Source organism: Schistocerca serialis, chromosome 4, assembly GCF_023864345.2.
Source record: "Schistocerca serialis cubense isolate TAMUIC-IGC-003099 chromosome 4, iqSchSeri2.2, whole genome shotgun sequence".
In the NCBI taxonomy this organism is placed as follows: Eukaryota; Metazoa; Arthropoda; class Insecta; order Orthoptera; family Acrididae; genus Schistocerca; species Schistocerca serialis.
Window position 1 is genome coordinate 599517196 of NC_064641.1, and position 22412 is coordinate 599539607.

Sequence of the window (22412 nt, forward strand, 5' to 3'; positions counted from 1 at the left end):
TTTGTGTCATTGTGAACTCGGATAGATTAGAGAACTCACTTGTGTCATGTGAGGAAGGATTTGTTCCTGTTCCAATTTGAGAGTGGTGTGAAGTATGTAGTAGAACTGAGTTCACAATCTAAATTTGAAATGTGATGAGAGAACATGGAGTGCAGTGGTCGTACAGCAAATGGCTTGCAGTTCGTAACGTGCACACAAAACACAGTCACCAGAATAAAGTGCGAAGAAGCAAAAACAAGTCCAGGGTCACCAATGTGGTAAATTCTGTCCCTTTGCTGTATGATGAAAGAACAGAAATCAGCAACTCAATACATACTGAAGAACCACTTTTAGTACAGAACTGTAGAACACAACACAATGTACGAACGTGAGAGAAAAACCATAGAAAAACAAAGATGTCAAAGAGCATACAAGAAAGTATGCAAGTGGAAACTCAAAGTTGCTTTTTTGGTGGTTGATATCTGCCAGAAGACCCATAAATTAAAAGACAACCAGCAAGCTTCACATTATTTGTTTACTTTTTTTATCAGCCACAATGCAACCCACAGATATGCTGTTCTCGGGCACGCAATGAGCTAGTTGATGTTCATAAGCGGCTGGAAATCATCCTGACTACTGTCAAGCCAATGGAAGCTGCTTTGAAAGGGTTTGCTGGGAGATATCACAGATAACACAAGTACTATAGTCTCCTGTGGATGTTTTCTCCACTGTAGGATGTAAGGGATCTACCACTACTCATCCACTTCACTGTAAGTGGTGGGTCAGTGGTAGCTATAAGGTATAGGTATAGGTATAGGGAAGGCAGGGATCAGGGGGGAACTCACGGTGTTACACTTACTCAGAACCAACACTTTTGAGCTCCTGCCGTCCACTGAAAATGAAACTGAGGCAATGAGACTCACTCTACTTGTTGGAAAATGTGCTGTGCCCTAGTCAGTGGGGCACAAAGACAAAAGGGTAGGGATCTATTAATTGTTGGATGGTCAAATGTGCAATGAATAATAGTACTCTTAGAGAAATGGCAGAAAATGATGGGGACGAACACACAGAGTTTCAGCAAAGCTCATTATCTGTGAAACTGTCCTAAAACTGGCAATGGTCCTCTGGTTCTGAATCAAGAGGAAGTCTTAAACCAGAGACTTCAAAGTTTCTGTGACTTGCTCAACTTCCATCAAAGGGCTGAGAACTGTAGAGACCCCATAAATTAGTCGGATGTGCACTACATATCAGAGAATGCTACCCAGATAGCTGACTGTATGTGGGGCACACAAATGGGGTTTCTTGATTGCTAGATTAGGCGACTCCACATTCATACCAGACAGCAATAGCTGTGAGAGACCATGAAGTATTAGTATAAGATCCAAAGAAATGCCTCCCACGGGTAAGAGTATTAAAATCTTTAAGGTTAACTGCCAAAATATTTAAACATTTTATGTATAGATAACACAGGGCAAAGCTTTCCCTTTTTAACTCCTAGGCTTAGCTAGCTAATCAGCAGTTACTGATGTATACCACTTGGTAATAAAACAGTGGCTTTGTACGCCGACTATGTGGACTTGTTACTTCATGCCTGTACTAAGGTTGTTAAGTCTCACACACACCTAGCAATAAAGTAGTGAGACATTGTATAATGACAGTCCCAATACACTGTATTGACAACAGTCCTTATACAAAGTCACACATCCATAACTCCGGAGTCACCTCAATACAGAATTCAGCATATGTTATAAGAAACAGCTTGTAATTGGGGTCAAGGAGCAAAGATCAGATCAACAACAACAATGATGGTACAAAATTATCTATTATAACATGTGGTGTTAATATGTGGATAAGTTAATTTAATTTATTGTGTATGTATAAATACAGTTTTTAGTTGGAATTAGAAATAATACTTACATATGTATACATATATGTACTAACTCTAGGGATTGAGCGATGAGAGGATATGGAACAAAAAGATCTAATGATCTTATGTCCGAAAATGCATGGTTTCCATGCTAAGAGGCCATTTATTCAATCATATACTGTCACAGAGACTGAGGTCTAATATGAGCTGTACTATGCAGCCACAGTAACAGTAAGTGCTGAAAATGGTTTCCATGTGCCTCAACGCATGCGTGCATGTGGTGCTCACATGTTTACATCAGCCAGGCTGCATCCGAACAGTGTCAGATGCAGCATGAATACACTGCTCCAGTTCTCCACATCTGGAATCGGCTCTGCTACATGACGCTTTTAAGAAGGCCCCGTAACCAGATATTGCAGAGTTGAGATCCGGTGAACAAGCAGGCCATGCAACTGGACACCCTCGTCTAATCCATCGACCAGAGAAGACATGGCTGAGATGTGTCTGGATATTAACAGCAAAGTGGGCTGGAGCACCATGGTGTACCACCGCATAACAATTTGAATCATCAATGGCACTTCTTCCAGCAGGAGAAGCAAAGTAGTCAGCAAGAAATGCTGTACATGTTGTAAGTAGTAAGTAGTAGTAAGTAGTAAGAGATATTTGTCGCAGAAGGAAGGATCAGACTAGATCGTAACAATTACAACCTGGAAAATCATTCTTCATGTCGCACTCAAAGGAGCCAAAATTCTGGCGTCGAGGGACCAATCACCCCGATCGACGCATCAGTTGGAACCCTCCAAGTCGAAGTACAAATAACTCACCCACAGCAAATTCCCCAAGGAACAGGAAAGTCAATCCATGTTGAAGTAAAGTCGCCACTGATCAGAAAAGGAGCTCTGTTGTTGACCGAACGGTCGGAAAATTGTGAATTTTTGGACACAATGCGTTGTTATGTTGCCCGAAGTATAGGCATAGCTACAATGGTGAGGCCGAATGTGGCGAGAGTCCCAATAACAATAACGAATATGAGTAATACAGATGTCGTTTTGCCACGAGGAACGAAGGTTGCTGAAGCGTCGAGCATAAGTAAAGATGATGTAATACCAATTCCAAATGAAGCAGCAGATGTAGCAGTCACGGAAACAGATTCTTGTAGTGGTATTGAAACATTGAAACAAGGAGCTGAAAATGAAATCGAATTAAAGAGCAAAATTTGGAAGAAGATTTAACATTTGTCAGCTGATGATCAGAAGATTTTAGCACCTGTTTTGTTAGAGTATTCAGATCTTTTCAGAGAACATTCAAATTTACCTGTTACTCACTTAGTTCAGCACCGCATACACACTGGAAATGCAGCACCAGTCACGCAGAAGCCTTACCGAATTCCATTCAGTCAAAGAGAATTGGTTGAAGATATGGTCAAGGAACAACTAGAGGTCCTAGTAAAGAAGAAATCTGTTTCGGGAGAACCACAGTTCCGATTTTGCGTTAATTACCGAGCTTTAAATGCCATCACCACACCAGACATTTACCCATTGCCAAACTTGGTAGAAACCCTGGACTATTTGGGCAGATGTCACATATTCTCAGTCTGTGATCTAACTAGCAGATATGACCAATTAACAGTGCATCCAGATGATCAAGCAAAAACTTCATTTGTAACTGCAACAGGAGTGTACAAATACCTCCGTATGCCCTTTGGACTACTTAACGCCCCAGCTACCTTCCTACGCCTAATGGATTCTGTTTTACGTGGGCTCACCCCAACACAAGCTCTTGTATACCTTGACGATGTGATAATAAACATGAGGCAACACACTGAGAGACTTCAAACAGTATTTGAGTGTATCAGAAGTGTGGACTAGTCTTTATCAATAGATAAATGTCACTTCACACAAAGTGAAGTGAAGTACCTTGGACATGTTATAACCAGTGAAGGTGTCTGCCCTGATCCAAAATAAATTGAAGCTGTCAAAACTTTTCCTGAACCACAAACAGTCAAAGAACTACAATCATTTTTGGGTTTATTGAATTTCTATCATCACTTCATAGCCCATTATGCAGATATTGCAAGGCCAATGACACGGTTACTTAAAAAAGGAGCCACATTCAATTGGTCAACAGAATGCAAAAATGCAATGGAAAAACTGAAAACTGCTCTAACCACAGCTCCAGTTTTGGCCTATCCAGATTTCAGTAAGCCCTTCATCCTCTCCACATATGCTTCAAATTTTGCAGTTGGTGCTATTTTGTCCCAAAAATTTGATGGTCAAGAACATCCAGTATCATTTGCTTCTCGGCAATTAAATAAGGCGGAATGTAACTACACTACCACTGAAAAGGAACTTTGTGCTCTGGTCTTTGGTATCAAACAAAACAGATGTTTCTTAACAGGAAGAGAATTCACTGTAATCACAGACCATGCCGCACTTAAATGGCTGTTGAGCTTAAAGGATTCCAGTTCGAGACTAACAAGATGGGTATTAGAACTGAGCGCTTACCAATTCACAGTTATCCATCGTCCTGGGAAACAACATGTGAATGCTGATGTGATGAGTCTTAAGGTTCATGTTTGTGTCACCATAAGCCATGAGGAGGAATTAAAAGCAGCCCAAGAAGAAGATCCACAATGCGAAATATGGAAAAATGATCAACAGTTCGTTGAAGTAGATGGATTGCTGTACAAATTTACTAACAAAGGGAATCGCCTAGTTATTTCAGGAAGCATGAGAGAGCAAATCCTAACTGAACAACATGATTCCTTACTATCAGGACACTGTGGTAAAAAGGCAACAAATATCAAAGTAGCTGACAAATATTGGTGGCCAAGTCATAAGGCTGACGTATTTGAGTTTGTTTCACAATGTGATTCCTACAACAGACAGAATAATTTGGGAAGAACCAAGGCACCATTACAAGAAATGCTGGAGACTAGTGAACCTTTTGAAAGAATTGGGTTAGACGAAGTCGGTCCCCTGCCGAAGACTAAGGGTGGAAACAAGTACATATTGACGATATTATATCATTTCTCCAGATATCTTATGATGGTACCAATACCTGATCAAAGTGATGAAACCGTAGCTAAAGTTTCTGTGAAGGAATGGATTCTAAAGTTTGGATCTCCATTAAGCATTATCAGTGACCAAGGGACGAATTTTATGAGTGATTTACTTAAACAAACATGTAAGCTGATGCAAATAACGCACTTGAGAACCACACCAGCACACCCTGAAGGCAATGGTCGCATCGAGATAGTACACAGAAACATCATTAAAATGCTTAGCCACTATGTAAGCAGCAAAAACGATAATTGGGACATCTGTTTTCCATATGCTGTAAATGCCTACAACGCTAAAATGCACTCATCCATGGGCCTCAGTCCCTATGAAATTGTATATGGTCAGAAGATTCCTTCACCCTTGGACTTTGCACGATCGACAGCTGGAATCAGCAATGAACACGTAAGGGAGCTAGCTCGCAAACTGAAGGATGTATGGAGGGGAGTGAAACAGCGGAATCATCAGTCCTTCCTTCAGCAAGCCAAGCAACATGATTACCAAGCAGTTGTGCCACGGTATCGAGTGGGAGACTTTGTCTACGTGAACAATGTAGTGCTAAAGAAGTCACAAGTCAAAAAGTTTAAGAAGTTTTGGAAGGGACCATACTCGATATTGGAGGTGGTGTCACCTGTCACCCTAAAGCTCCAACTGCCTTTTCATTCGGTTGTCGTCCATGTCAACCGTGTAAAGCCCTACCTGGGTAGATTCCCTGTAGCAACACAGGACGATGATGAGGACTGACAGAGGGGCAGACCAGCTGCTGACGCCACCAACCCAGCGATCCAGCCCAAGGCACACTTACAACCTCCGTAAGCGTGTGTAGTGTGAGTGAATGCAAGGTGTGATGCGTTTAGCCGAGTGCATATGTGAATGTGCTGTGCAACGTAAAATTGCAGCTATTGCGCAAGGTGCTCAAGTGTAAATAACATCTGTTCCACAGGTCGCCGAAGACGCATATTTTTTCATATTCATTGTTTAATTCTAGTGTGTAGAACCTATTAATCATGTTTACTGTAATTCCATTCTTTGTTATGTTAGTGTGTTCCATTAATGATGTAGACGTAGTATCACAGAATGTAGGTGTGTTGTTTGAACCACAATCAGACATGGCAGTCTCAACACACAGTGCTACAGTTGTGCATAAATATAATTTGTCTGAGATTCACCAACAATTTGATTCTGTTAAAAAACAAATTGATTTGATCTGTTCAATTAATAATAATGATACAGTCTTGGAAACTGGAACCTCTTGGTATAACCACTGGATTACTGCAGAAATGCAAGTAGAATCCACTTTCGCTAGCTATGAGCAAGAGATTAACTGTTACTTAAAACTTTTGCCACATAAAAGCTTGATTAGGCGCAAAGGTGCCTGGTTTGATTTTGGAGGCAGAGTTCTTCATACTGTATTTGGTACCTTAACTAGCCAAGATCTATTGGACATAAAGGATAAAATACTAGCTCTAGATCAGCAGTCTAACACAAATTCAATTAACCTTTCTAAGGAAATAATTGTGTTAAGAAATATGCAAAAGACCGTTACTAACCACACATTGTTTATTGAACAAATTGTGAAAGAGTTCATTACACATTTTAACACAATTCGTGGTGAAATGAATGCAACCATCCGTGAATTATATGCAATTCTTCAAGCTGTGAGTGCACATTTAGATTTAAACACCCTACTGTTAAGAATTACTGACAGTTTATCAAACGCTAAATTTGATGCTCTCAATTTAAGAATAGCCTTAGAAAGTAGTTCAAATGATTGCTTGAATAGTGTTTTATTGCATCCAGACCAATTTTTACAAATGTTGTTGTTGATTGAACGTAAGCTAGATGCATCATCTACAGTGATTTACCCTGTCAATTCCTACAATTTATATGCTTATTAGAGATTAACTACCATATATTCTTTAATGATTGAAGATCAATTAACTGTAATTGTTTCTATACCGATTGCCAGATCCAAGCATAATTTTGAAATGTATAAAATTCATAATTACCCTGTGAAATGGAGCCAAGTAGGTATTCACGCAATGTATCAGCTAAAGGATTATGTAAAGATAGAAGATATTTTGTATCCCTGAATGAACATGATGTTCGTAAGTGCAAACGTAGCCATAAGCTAATTTGCCCACAGATGGCAGTATTCTTAGATACTAGAGTGTACAGTTGTAAAAAAGATTTGTTTATGAACAATCCGCCTCACGGTGATTGCCCTAGGATTTTAATGCATCTTCATCAACCATTCCTTAAAAGATATTCTGAAGGTATAATATATTTGTTTAACTCAACTCTCGAAATCACATTTACCTGTAAAACGTTTGACACACCTGAACTACCTTTCACATTCAAATTAACTGGTAGTGGATTAATTCTGAATGTTATGCACTGTGATTTATCATGTGATCTGTTTGAAATGTCTTCTGTATTACTAACCACCTTTCATGCAGATGCAAAATTCCCTTTAACAAGGATGTTACCTGTTTATTACAATGAATCCTACTTACTGACCTATGCAAATCATTCTCTGTCCAGCTTACCCGAGGATGACAATTTAATTGCGGATATCCACGAAAGTGTTACAAACACTAATAATGAGTCAAATTTATTAGAAGTAGAAACTAAAATTAAGTCTATTGAATCTTCCAATAATGCTAATCCATATTTGATTGTCAGTGTTGTGTTCTTTGTGATTTTATTGATGTCTCTTGTATGTACAACCTGTGTAATGTATGAAATTGTTGTCCTGAAAACCCGCTCATCAGTGCCCATCATCACTGTGTCTGCAAACAGAATAAATGTTGAAGCGCTCCCCAATGCTGCCATCGGCGAGACAAACGCATGACGCCCAGGAGGTCGTCTCGAGCAACCTGCGGTAGCTCACTTTCATGAGGGAGGGTGATTGTAACGGCAGAATTTGGTATAACCTTTAATCACTAATAAATTGTGTGGATATACAAACGTAGTAAGAATAGTGGGTTACATGCTACCAACTCCGTATCTGTCACTCGACTGCCGTGCCGTGACATGCGGCCGGCGCCGTTCATAGCTAGGTGGCGCTCCCGCGCTCAGCCGAGCTGCGGAGCACCTCTATCGCCATGTTCGCGTACTGACGTAGCGGCACTTCTAAATCTCGCGGCACTGTCACAACACTTTTCCCCCATTGAAAAAAAAAAAAAAAAGACACTCACTTCCTTGGAGACACGGACAGTGTGGAGACATCCATGGCCTCTTGGGAGGCCCCGAGAAGATCCCGCAGAGAAACACGAGAGTAAGGTCGAAAATGTCCAGGACGGAAGCTTGTGCGTGGAACGTGCCTCCTGGGCGAGATGATGGGTGAAAACTCTGGAGCAGCATCCATAGGTGTCGTGGACCTGGGGGTGTGCTCCAGCGAGATGGGTCCCGGAAAAGGTGGCGCCGCGACTGGGGCCAGTTTCGGCGTACTCGGAAGCAGTAGCGACGTCGGCTGCAGCAACACGCACGGGAGATCGGCAGCAGCGACAGGACTGGCTTCTCGGGCTGGTGGAGGCAAAAGAAGGAGTGGTGGCACTGGCGTGGCCACCACTCGTGGGCGCATCTGGTCGTAATGGCGAACAACCGTGCCGTCGTCCGTACGTATTTCACAAAGCCGGCGGCCGCGAAGAGCCTTGACCACCCCTGGAATCCATTTAGGGCGAGATCCATACCCCCGTGCCCACATGTTGGCGCCCACCGAGTATTTTCCCGCACTAGGGGACACAGTACAAGGCCTGACAGGGTGAAGCAGGTGCAGTAGAGTGCACAGTTGGCAGCCATGCAAGAGTTCAGCAGGGTTGCATCACCCAGAGGCGTGAAGCGATAAGAACTCATAAATTGCAACAGAGCGTCATCGGTGGAAAAATCACTAAGGAACTTTTTCATCTGGCTTTTAAAAGTGCGGACAAGGCGCTTGACCTCCCCATTTGATTGCGGATGGAAGGGCGGTGCTGTAACGTGATGAATCCCTTGTCCAGTACAAAAATCACGGAAGGCCTGCGAAGAGAACTGGGGGCCATTGTCCGTGACAATCGTGGATGGAAGACCTTCTAGCGCAAAGATTTTGGACAAAGCCAGTGTCGTCGCCGCAGTGGTGGGCGACGGACATCGAACAACAAACGGAAACTTCAAGAAGGCGTCAATCAACAGTAGCCAATAAGTGCCGAGGAAGGGGCCGGCAAAGTCAGCGTGCACCCGTTCCCATGGCTGCGCCGGATCAGGCCACGGAGAGGGCATTGTACGGGGTGCAGCCAGTTGTTGAGCACACTGACCACACGCAGCAACCATGTGGGCAATGTCCGAATCAATACCGGGCCAATAAACGTGCCTGCGGGCGAGGGACTTAGTCCGAGAAATCCCCCAATGGCCTTCATGCAATAATTTGAGAACATCTTTGCGAAGAGAGGCTGGCACCATGACCCGTGGAGATGCGCCATCCGTGGCCAGAAGAACAACACCCTCACGAACAGACAGACGAAGGCGCAAGGCATGGTAGTTGCGAAGGGGATCCGATGCCCGGCCCTTGGTCCTGTCCGGCCAACCCCGTTGAAAAAAAACCGATCACCTGACGCAGGACCGGGTCCCACGCAGTAGCCGACGCGACCTGCGAACCTGTAAGTGGAAAACCCTTGACCGCACGACGTTCTTCCTCATCAATGTGGAAACAGAGTAGTTCATCTCGATCGAAAACCGGGTTGGGGCCCATCGGCAAACGCGACAACGCGTCAGCATTGGCATGCTAGGCCGTGGGGCGATAGTGAATCTCATAGTGAAAACGAGACAAGTATAAGGCCCAACGTTGCAGGCGGTGAGCTGCCTTATCCGGAAGCGACGCCGAGGGGCTGAACAGAGATACCAGCGGCTTGTGGTCGGTGATGAGGTGAAACTTAGAACCATACAAAAAAACGCTGAACTTTTTTAGAGCATAAATGATAGCGAGCGCCTCCTTTTCGATTTGAGAGTAACGCTGTTGGGCATCGTTGAGGGTCTTGGAAGCATAGGCGATGGGTCGTTCCGACCCATCCTCATACCGATGGGCGAGAACGGCCCCGAGGCCATACTGTGACGCGTCAGTCGCCAGAACCAAGTGCTGACCCGGACGGAATGTGGCAAGACAAGGCGCCGACTGCAAATGAGCCTTCAGGCGGACAAAAGCCTGCTCACACTCGTCGGACCAACAGAAAGGAACGTTTCTGTGTAACAGCTGATGCAGAGGATGAGCTACCGTCGCCGCGGATGGAATGAATTTGTGATAATAAGCAACCTTGCCTAGAAACGCCTGAAGTTCTATGACCGTAGACGGCCAGGGTAGAGCAGTAATGGCCGCAATGTGCTGACGTAGAGGACGTATACCCTCACGAGACAAGTGGAAACCAAGATACACAATGGAGGGTTGGAAGAACTGTGACTTGTCCAGATTGCACTTCAACCCAGCCGAATGCAGAACCCGAAACAGTGAACGCAAATTGCGAAGGTGCTCCTCAGTGGAGGCCCCCGTGACAACAATGTCATCCAGATAGTTGATGCAGCCGGGAACGGAAGCCGTGAGCTGTTCCAAAAACTGCTGAAAAATGGCCGGCGTGCTAGCGACGCCAAATGGTAACCGCTGGTACTGATACAACCCACAAGGAGTGTTGATGACGAGAAATTCCTTGGAAGACGCATCCAACGGCAACTGATGGTACGCCTCCGATAAGTCAAGTTTGGAAAAGAACTGGCCCCCAGCGAGCTTGGTAAATAACTCCTTAGGGCGGGGAAGAGGATAAGTGTCAATGAGGCTCTGAGCGTTGACAGTGGCTTGAAAATCACCACACAATCACAGACCCCCGTTTGGTTTAGAAACCACCACGATTGGCGATGCCCATTCGCTGGAGGTAACAGGAAGGAGAATCCCTGAAGCAGTTAACCTGTCTATCTCAGCCTTGACAGGTGCACGCAACGCCATCGGAATAGGGCGTGCCCGGAAAAACTTAGGGCGACCTGTAGGACGAGACGAGAATTCAGAACACAATCCATCCAGCTGTTGATACGGAATATCCTCAGATATGAGGTGCACATCATCATCAATGGAGAACCCGAACAACTGGAAAGCATCATAACCGAACAGGTTTTCAGTGCCTGCATGATCCACCACATAAAACGTGAGGGGCCTAACAACAGACTTGTAGGCAGTGGAAGCATTAAACTGGCCAACGATAGGAATTTTCTGCTTATTATAAGTTCTCAGATTTCGCGTAACTGGAGACAAGGGAGGGGAGCCCAACTCCAAATACGTGCAAGAATTAATGAGAGTTACTGCAGAGCCAGTGTCCACTTGCATGCGAATGTCTTTATCCAGAACACGAACAGTAACAAACAACTTATTTGTTTGAGAAAGCACACAGTTAACATCCATGCCTCGTCCTCGTCGACAGGCACTTTAGGGGACTGACACACAGAAGCAATGTGGCCTTTTTTCCTACATGAATTACACGTGGCCCAACGTTTTGGACACGCGGCCCTGTCATGCTGTACGAAACAACGTGGACAAGAAGGAAGTGCGGAATGAACCTGCTTCTGTGGGTGCTGTTTTCACTGCGAGCATGGCGGCCCAACGCGACGTTGTTGACACAAGTGAACCGCCGCCACATCGTCATTCCCCTGTGAAACAGGCAAATTGTCCGTGTCGAAAGTGATCTGTACAACGCCTACATCACAACACGCGTCTACTTGCACACCAGCAGCGTGAGACACTTCAAAAGATTGAGCGATGCTTAGAACTTCCGACAACGACGGGTTTGGCAGTTGTAGCGCACCTTGCCGAACCTCTTTATCAGCAGCAAGCCGTAGAATAGTGTCCCTAACCATTGAATCAGCATAAGACTCATGATGAGTGTCCGTGACAAACTGACATTTCCTACTCAGACCGTGTAGTTCCGCCGCCCAAGCCCGGTAAGATTGATGGGGCTGTTTACGACACCGGTAGAACGCCACGCGGGCAGCAACGACGTGGGTGTTTTTTCGGTAATAGTTAGACAATAAGTCACACATTTCTTGGAAGGACAGAGAGGCAGGTTCCCGCAGAGGGGCTAACTGAGATAGCAGCTGATAGATCCGTGGGGAAATCCAAGAGAGAAATAACGATTTACACATAGGAGCGTCGACAACGCTGAAAGCCAAGAAATGTTGCCGCAAACGCTTCTCATAATCCTCCCAGTCTTCAGCGGCCTCGTCGTAAGGAGGGAACGGAGGCGGAGAAGAGGAAGACAGACGATGAGTAAGCGACGTTGACAATGCCTGAATAGCAGCTGTCAGCTGTGTTTGTTGTTCAAAGAGCGCTTGCAGAAGCTGTTCCATGTCTGCCCAGACACGAACACACAATTCCACAATGCAGGAAAAAAAATACCTCGTCGCCAAAAAGTGGTATAACCTTTAATCACTAATAAATTGCGTGGATATACAAACATAGTAAGAATAGTGGGTTACATGCTACCAACTCCGTATCTGTCACTCGACTGCCGTGCCGTGACATGCGGCCGGGGCCGTTCATAGCTAGGTGGCGCTCCCGCGCTCAGCCGAGCTGCGGAGTGCCTCTATCGCCGTGTTCGCGTACTGACGTAGCGGCACTTCTAAATCTCACGGCACTGTCACAACAGAATTGTACCGCCATAGTGGACAGCACCAGAGTCGCCGCACTGTGCGCTTATCACGCGGAGTGCTAACGGGAAATGCAATCTTAAGTTGCGCGCCATGGCAGGTACACAGCCACCAGCTACGAAGAGCAGTCAGTCTGAGACCGGCCAGTTGCGAACATGTATCGCTCTCGACACAGTGATGACGGATTACCAGACGCGCGTAATGTATTGTCGCACTGCCTTTATTAATAAATGGTAAAACTAAGTTTTCCGTGTTCCACATTTTGCACTACCCGGAACTACCGCCCAAGCATCCCATCCTAACAGGAAATGGACGCAATAATATTTTACTCGGCCGTCCAAAAGACCCTGTTAGAGAAGATTTTGCACTACATTGAAAAATGAACATCTTCCTGACAACAGCTTGCAGCATTAGTGCAGACTAAATGTGCTGCACAAGGCACATAATACGATTTCAGCTTTCGTTCTTTAATGCGTGTCTGCAAACCAGTGTAGGTTCCTGACATATTGCTTGCGTTGTCATATAACTGATCTCTAGGATCAGTAATATCAATGGAATCTGCAGACAGGACTTTTAGTATGGTCTCAGCTAAGTTTTCGGACTTGTGTCCCAGGTTTCATAAAAACAGAAGAAACATTCAACAGGTTCACCATTTTTGTTCACATATCTTAATACGAAAGATAATTGATCAATATGTGAAATGTCCACAGTAGAATCTACTACTATAGAGAAATATTTGGCCTGATTTATTTCTCTAATGATAATTCTTTTTATTCGTTCAGAAATAAGCTCTATTATTTCATCACAGATTGTTGAAGAAATATAACTTGTATGTCCCTGCCCTGGATGTCCATATCGTTCAGTGTGCCCTGCGAGAAAAGGATCAAACTCGGCTATAAGTTCAAGATATATCATAAATTGACCATTATGTAATGATTGGAATCTTTCAACGTGTCCATGTGGGGGAAGTCCATGACTTGTCAGCTTCTTCACTAGGCTACTTAATAACCCGTTTCAACACACTGTGCCAGAACATTATGACTCGAAAAGGTTATTTATTGTTCCAAGTGACTTTTTTCTTGTTAAGAGTGATAACTAAGAATTTTTGTGTGCAAGTGAATTCTCATGATGAGATAAATTATTAGAAATATTTTTACAATCTACAATACCATTAGTAGCAATCGCGGCCTAACCTCCGAACAATTCACGTGGTGCACAAACCACAGCACCGGTGCTACAGGAGTACTACTAGAAAACCACACAAAGTTGATTCACCACTTAAAAGTTTACGGTAAAATATATTTTTGTTCAAATATCTGGTTTTATCACCTATTGGTCTTCTTGAATTAGAAAAATCACCGTTCAATCTTGATTAATGCCACGATGTAAGAGAATGTTGACTGTTGATTCATTGACACACCATTCTACAGGATCATCACTAACGAGGCTAAATCTTTTTGTAATATCTGACTCGACACTTATTTATTCGTGACACTCAAAATCAGAAACAATTTCCTTTCCTTCATTTTTAATTTTTGTTTCGCCTGTATTTACTTCTTTTACAACAGCTGCAGTGCGAGAAATACCATACGTACTCCTTGAACTCGAAGTCGAACCAGCCAAGCGTTTTTAGAACATTGGCTTCTCGTTCTCGCCTTTCCTTCGATAATTTCAGAAATGCCACCCCACTTAATTTTGCACGTTTGCTTTTTTCACTGTTATTCATGTTAAGGCACCTACAAAATAGTCAACCAACAATCAAAACAAAAGAAAAAAAATTGTAAAAGGAAAGAAAGACTGTATCCAGTTCCAATTGTACTACATCATACATGAACACAAAGCTTTTTACTTTAAACACGGCACACAAGCAGAAAGATTTTTCCTTTATACATGGAGTGATAAACTGACCAACTCGGATTACTTGACGTAACTGTGCTGTGAAAGAATGACAATGCAGAATAATTCAATTGCATTGTCACCTGTTTCTCTGTTGTCAGTGAACACTATAAGCACACCTGCTGGCTGGAATTCGTATCGTAAAGAAAATTGGACAGTCCCTTTTTTGGTTTCTGTTTCCTGTGTCGCCAGAATTTTAGCTGGGACACAGATAGGGCCTATGTTCTGAATATTCTTGACACTATCTTTCTAATTTAAAAAGCAAATAATTTTTGCAGTAAATTTCTTGCAGTGAAGTCTGCTGGATTGATTCTTATCCCACTTATTCTTATAACATTTTAGCGGTTTCTGTGGGCAGAGAAGAGAGACTGCAAGGTTTAAGTAATTTTATTGGCAGTTGATGTGGTGTGTTGTCATTTGTGTGAACACTGCTGTTATGTTTACATGCAAATGCACCTTTTGTTCCAATATAGAATAAAAATAACCTATCCTCGAAGAAAAAAAAGCTTATTTAAGAAGTTTAATATAAAATTTCCAATGCCACGTACTATTCGATTGCACAGAGTGGGAACTTTGATATCATACAGGCTGCAGCACAATAAATGAAAGAGACAAAAGTTGGTTTCTTCTTCTTTTTTCACCAAAAAAAGTTACTAAATAAATAAATAAAATTTTTAAACTGTTGTGAAACGTATTTCACACATTATTAGATATTCTGCTTATGTTCTTTTAGTATAAACATGTGTTTAAAAATGTAAAACACCCCCAGTATCAACATGTGTTGTTAAACGGGTGCCATTAAATCAAAGCTCAGATACTGAAGATCACAGAGCTTTCACATTAATTACTGTGAGTCTTGTTGTCCTAATAATCATCATTTCATCCCCATTGACACGCAAGTCGCCCAACTGGCATCAAATTAAAAGACTTGCACCCAGCGAATGGTCCACCTGACAGGACGCCCCAGTCACACTACATTTACATTTGTTTATTGTATTATAGATTGCTGTCCTGGCAGCTTATTTCAGAATATTTTGAACAATCATGAAGATAATACCAGACAGAAACCCAATGTTAAATTTCCATTCAGTCACCAAGTAAACTATGTATATTTTCAAGCTTGTATTGTCGAACTTTGTTCTTAAGGCTTATTTAAACTAGCAAATTGTTTAACAATATTAAAAAATTTTGTCATTTGTAAGTGCAGTTATTTTAAAATGTAAAAGGTTAAAATGAGTACAGAGCAAAAAATTCCGCTCCCCTTAAGGTGCCACCTCTAGGCGCGTATCTAGTAGGCCTATATGTAAATATAGTTTACTGTATCAGAAGTCTCATTGACCTAGTCACTTCATGCTTTATCCAGTTAGAGCCCATATACTGGACGTGTGTTTACTACTGGCATGCTAAGTGGCCATTTCCCAGTCATTTAAAAATACCGCTGCTGCAGCGGCACACCATGAGCAGTCCAGTATCAACAAAAATTTCATTCAGTTTGTGTTCAGTACTGCAATAATACGCCACATAGAGGTGCACAACACTTTGATAGAGTCAAGATAGTGGCTTTACTTTCAGCAGGTCATATACAGCAAGAGTTTGCCAATCGGTTACATGTCACTCAAAGTGCTGTGTCTAAGGTGTGGAAAGAGTGCAAGGAGATGGGAAATGTGAACGATAGTGGTCGCCCTTATATGACAACACCAGTGCAGGATCGTTTCCTCCAATTGTCGGCTCGCTGATGCCCAACTTCAAATGGCAAAAATATTGGAAATGACTTTTCTTGGGCAACAGGGATTCATATCTCCAACCAAACAGTGCATAGAAGACTGCATCAAGATGGTCTCCATTCCAGAAGACCAATGAGGAGTTTTGAACTGCACCAATGGAACTGAAGCATTTGAAAGACCTGGGCTGTTGCACATCAATATTGGACCATTGCAGAATGGAGTAATGTCATCTTCATTGACAAGACCTGGTTTGGTTTGTGACCAGACACTAGATGTGTCAGGATTTGGGGAAGTGCTAGACGACACCAGTAACACAGATACATTCAGGAAGTCCATTCGTTTGCAGGTGGAATTGTAATGTTCTGGGCAGCAATAACAATGAGATGGTGGACCCCTCTAATTCCCATCTACTGCAATTTGACTGGATGCCGATACCTCCAAGAGGTTCTACAAATGATATTAAGGCCGTATGGATGTAAAGTTGGTGACAATTTTATCCTAGTCGACGATAATGCAAGACTACACCATACCTGTAGCAGTGTCTCGGTATCTTCAAAAATACAACATCAACCAAATGCATTGGCCAGCACAGCCCCAGACATGAATGCAATTGAGCATGAATGGGACCTGTCGAAAATGGCTATGGCTCAGTATCCTGTCTATTTTCAGGAGCTCACTGAAGCTGCCATTGAGGAGTGGGACGTCACAACCCAAAATAAACTTGATGGTCTCATTCAGAGCATGTCTCACAGAGTGGAAGCACTCATCCGCATGTGGGGAGGACATACTACTAAAGACTACTAATCATCACCAAGAGATAAAGATTTTCACTGTTTTTGTCATCAAGATGTACACTTAGGAGACAGCCCCTGCTTTGTTTTGTAACAATTTTTTATATCTAACCAAAATCATCCTTGTTTTCAGAAGGATTTCTGTTTCTTTTGTGAATAAGGTATTGTACAAACCTCAATGTGTGTACCACAAGAAGACATTGTAGTAAAGTCTGATATTTAAAACTTTTGGTTATGTGTATATTATTCATTCTTGATTATGACTGAAAGTCAAGTGAAAGTACTTTCAGATGTAAAGGAATTGATGAAAAACAGTAGAGGAAGATTCACGAAATTATACGAGGCTTCAGCTCTTGTAAAGCAGAGTAGATGGTGAACAGTGACATAATATTAATAAATCTAAAAATTCCGGTTTGAGGACCTGGCTGCTGTTATAGTTTTGACTCGTTTTGTGTTATGAATTTTAAAAACTGGCCTGATGATGTTTGTAGATAATTAAAACCAGCAACCACCAATAAAATTAAAATTAATGTAATTTGGACTGATAATTTTTGGAAACAAATATTTCTATCCCATAATGTAATGTAAGTCTAAATAATAATAGGTGTCATTTGACTTCACATGTATTGTTATTTACAACCCACACCTGATATATTAAAACAAGTTCTCAACACAGAAGAACAGGCACCTACCTGTGTTGCGAGGCTCCCAAGAGTCTGCACGATGTGCAGTTGCAGCATTCCATAATTGCACTGGCAGTCCAGAACTGGTTTGATCCATTATTGTTATATCCCGGCATATAATGCTTCTTCCATCTTTTGTTTTTATTGTTCTGATAGAACCAATCTGTAAATTAAAAATTTATAGTGAAAAAACATGGTTTTGATAGTTGTATACATTATAGGAAACAAACTCACAGTATAATCTTAAGATGTTACACTACAGTAACTTGTTTCATTATGTAAAGTACCTTTTTCTATTAGTTACCACAACTTTAATTAGAAACTATATTGTAAGAGAACCTAGTAAAATTACCAATATCTACCTGTTACAGTATATTAGAACATGTATACATAAAATGTCTCTCAATGGCTCAGTGGTTTCAGAGTCCGTTCTTGGTGTGCAGTCACACTCTGTGGCCATTGTGAAGGATCAGTTATGTTTACAGTGTGCACACTTGTCACTTACCCTTGTTGTGTAGCTTCATAATTCTAACTGCAGTGAAAATGTTCTTTTCACATATAATAAAGATGAAGTTTATCTTTGAGAGGAATAGTGTATGTCCATCTCGGTTCTCCTTTAGGAACTGGCTGGTGGCTGAAGTATAACTGGTTGACGAGGAGTTTTTAGGTGTTCAAGTGGACAATGTTACCAAAAGGCAGGTTTGTCAGATACATCAAAATTAAAGTTTAGTCAGTTATTTACATGTTCCACGGATCATTTTGCTTGATACATCATAATGATAAGGAATGACCCATTTTACATTCACATCGCAAATTAATTTGTACATATGGTTACATTTTCAACATTTCTAAGTTTTTTTTTATTACAAGGAGAAAAAAAATATAGAGATATGAGTTGGTAATTGCTATCCACCACTGTTTACGTGATAGAGTAATAGAGATTCTTCTATGGAACAGATGGAGATGTGAAGTGAAACTTTCTCAATTTGTTTTCAAATTTTACTTTGCTATCTGCCACAATTTTTTATCAGTGGGTAAGTAATAAAACTAAGGAAAGACAATCACTCACCTATGGCAGATCTACACATGGAACACATAAACATATAACAGAAAACAGAACTGACACAAGTTTATGAAAGAATATGACTATGTTTATGAAAGAATATGACTATGTTTATGAAAGAATATGACTATGTTTATGAAAGAATATGAGGGAGAAGTTCGGGTTGGTTACACAAACAATACCCATTTAGCAGTTGTTCGTTTATTCACCTAAACACATGCAAGGCTCACAAAGAACTGAACATGGCGGAACAGCCCAAAGACAATGCTCAGAGTCCCAAAACGATGTTCAGAATCCAAAGACGAACGCATATCGATGCTGGTGTAAACCTCATCGGCGCCAGATAGCCTCCCCAGCCGCCCCCCCCCCTGCCCCCCCGCAGTACGGAGTACTCTTGAGAGGCCGGGGGGAGGGGGGTGACTAAGGTGTCGGCAGGGGTGGTCCGCGGGAGCTGGACCACGGTCAGCTGGACAGCGTCGTCAGGGAGCTGAGGGAGCTGTGTGGGTAGATGTCGTGAAGGAAGGTTCGGCCACCGAACCTGGAAGTCGTTGAAGTGAACCAGGTGTCATGCTGGTCGTGCAGCAACAGGTAGGCTGGCGGTTTGCAGGTGGAACAAAGCGACACGAACAGTGTATAATCACGCAGTATTATTAAATTTCGTGGATTATTTCCAGGGGGACAGGCATAAACACCTTGAGCGAGGGCACGTTCAAGATGGTGGGAAAGCCCTTGAGAAACCTCGACAGGGCGAGGCAGGCGACGGTGGAGAGGTCAAAGGGACCAGCGAAAGGCCCGGCGGCAAGGGCGTGATCATAGGTAAGCTCGACGTGGGGAGCATGTGGGCACTCGACAAAGTGCTTGAGACCGGAGTAGAGGGTGAGGTCGGAGGAGAGCTCGACAATTGGAACTGGAAGTCACTCGATCGAGTGTGTTAGTCCGACGTGGAGGGAGTGGTCGGAGCGTTGTGAGCCACGACAGTGAGTGGCGTGGTCGTGGCCTGAAGGGGGGGTAGAAGAAGGCTTGACATGAGCAGGCTTAAGTCTGTTGATAGAGACTGTAACAGCTGAATCTTTTATCTGGATGTCATAGGTGTTGGCTGAGTGCCGGAGAACTCGGTATGGGCTGATATATGGAGGTTGGAGGGGAGAACGGACGGTGTCATCTCGGAGCATGACGTACTCGCAATTGTCCAGAGATTTCTGGACGTGAACCTTAGGGCGGGAATGGCTCGCGGGCAGAGGGATATGGAGGTTGATGAAGTGGCGTCTCACACGGTCAGCGAAGAAGGGTAAGTCAGACTGAGGGAGAGAAGCGGAAGGACTCACATGTTCGCCAGGTAGAACAATGTTCTGGACATATACGAACTCAGCTATCGTGCCTTTGAGGTCTTCCTTATGGATCGTACGAATGCCGAGTAGCACAAGGGGAAGGGCCTCTGTCCATAGAGAGTTGTGGCATTGATGAGCCGCCTTGAGAGTGCGATGCCAGCACTCGACTAGCCCGTTACTTTGCAGATGATATGCTGTGGTATGGATGTGCCGGATGCCGCAAATGTTACAAATCCCGTTGAACGGGGCCAACTCAAATTGTCTGCCCTGGCCAGGCGTGATGATAGCTGGACATCCGAAACGCGATATCCATGACTCGACAAAAGCTCGAACAACAGTTTCTGCCATAATATTGGGGAGGGGGACAACCTCGACCCAGCGAGTTGTTCGGTCGATAGATGAGGGAACATAATGAAAGCCATTAGAGGGGCCAACAAAGTCAATATGAATATGCTGGAAACACCCAGGAGGGATCGAAAAGGAGCCAAGGGGGGTCGAAGTGTGCTTGTGTACTTTGCAGCATTGGCATGCGACGCAAGAGCATGCCCATTGCTGGCAGTCCTTGTTGACATTTCTCCACACAAAGCACTCCGCTACGAGGTGGGTGGACGCACGAACACCAGGGCGGGCTAAATTATGCAATGCGTTGAAGACAGCTCGAAGGAGCGTGGTTGGGATGAGGGGGCATAACGCGCCCGTACTGTCGTCACACCAGATCTCACCAGAAATGCCAGGGAAGGTGTTGTGGACGAAGTGTAGTGAAGAAGTAGAGTCTGAAATCAGGTTTTGTGTTTCCTCGTCGGCTCGTTGGAGGTTAGGCAGATCAGAGAGGTCTAACAGCGAATGGACGGCGTCGCCTCGAGAAAGGAAATCAGCAACTATATTGTCAGCACCCTTTATGTGTCTGACATCGGTGGTGAACTGAGATATGAAGTCCATGTATCTGAAGTGGCGAGGAGACGGGTCAGCTGGTGGGTTTGTAATGGCTGCAGCCAGGGGTTTGTGGTCCGTTAACACATAGAAAGGACATCCCTCAACGTCAGTCTTAAAATGCTTGATCGCTTTGTAGACCACGAGCAACTCCCTGTCAAATGCGGAATATTTCCATTGTGCATTGGTGAACTTGCGCAAGAAGAACTGCAGAGGCGAAGTTTGGCCATTGTTTGTCTGGCTAAGGACAGCGCTAATGGCAGTATCGCTCGCGTCTGTGGTCATGAAAAGCTGTGCATTGAGATGAGGATGCCCGATGGTGCAGGCCTCGGCAAGAAGATTTTTGAGGGCAGTGAAAGAGTCAGTCATAGCAGGGGTCGATGGAACGGGCCGAGATCCATACATGTTGGTGCCTGCCAAGGCATCCATCAGTGGAGCCTGAATCTCCGCAGCCCGACGTAGATGTCGACGATAATAATTAACCGTGCCCAGAAAGAGCCGGAGCTCTTTGAATGATTAGGGTCTGGGTAGGTTTAGTATTGCTTGTACTTTCTCAGGGGGCGGTGAAATGCGGTCGGCAGAGACCCGAAAACCAAGAAAAGTGACAGCCGGTTGATGTAGCTGCAATTTGTCCTGGTTGGTCTTGATGCCTGCTGCCGTGAGAGTGTTCATAACAGTTTACACATTTCAAATGTTTTCCTCTACGGAGGAACTGAACACAAGAATGTCATCAAGATATCAAGATATGCAAAGCAGAATTTTAGGTCGAATAGCACTTCGTTGATGAAGTGTTGGCAGGTCTGGGTTGCGTTTTTCAGACCGAAGGGCATGAATTGAAACTGAAATAACCCGATCGGGGTGGTGATTGCTGTCTTCTCGATGTCTTCAGGTGCCATGGGGATCTGATGGTAGGCCCGTTTGCAATCAATGACAGAGAACGTGGTCATACCTGCGAGGGAACTGGTAAAGTCGGCAATGTTGGGTATGGGGTAGGTGTCCATAGTTGTTCGTGCGTTTAGTTGATGACAGTCTCCGTACATGCGCCAGGACCCGTCTTTCTTGGGTGTCATATGTATGGGCGTAGACCAGCTATTAGCAGAGGGTTCAATGACACCAGAGCTTAGTAGTTCAGAAATCTGATTTTTAAGGGCGGAGAGGTGCTCGGGACAAAGTCGGCGTGGTTTACTGGAGATCGGGGGACCTGGCGTGAGGCGAAGCTTGTGAACCGTGCCGTTGGTGATGACGGAAATGTTGCCTGTGGTGCTGGAGGTGGTTTATTTACAATGTATGGCGGGCGGGACAGGCAAGCCGTGGTTGTGGTGTTTGGAGCCACTCGGCGGATCCAACAGGAGCCGAGGCGGCAAAGTATCCCAGATGGCCGCCAGCCTGAAGCAGTGGCACCATGGTCGGATGAGCTCGGTAGAGCTTGTGAG

The 22412-nt window shown here is 43.7% G+C and overlaps 1 protein-coding gene across 1 annotated transcript in view; it reads right to left on the bottom strand.

Annotated features, from left to right (window-relative positions):
* The window catches only part of LOC126474628 (meiosis-specific with OB domain-containing protein), a 236203-nt gene that overhangs the window by 108142 nt on the left and 105649 nt on the right, over nt 1–22412 (bottom strand). Inside the window, exon 5 of the mRNA XM_050102107.1 lies at nt 17668–17821. Coding sequence (XP_049958064.1) covers nt 17668–17821 — 154 coding nt within the window. The remainder of the gene's footprint in view (nt 1–17667; nt 17822–22412) is intronic.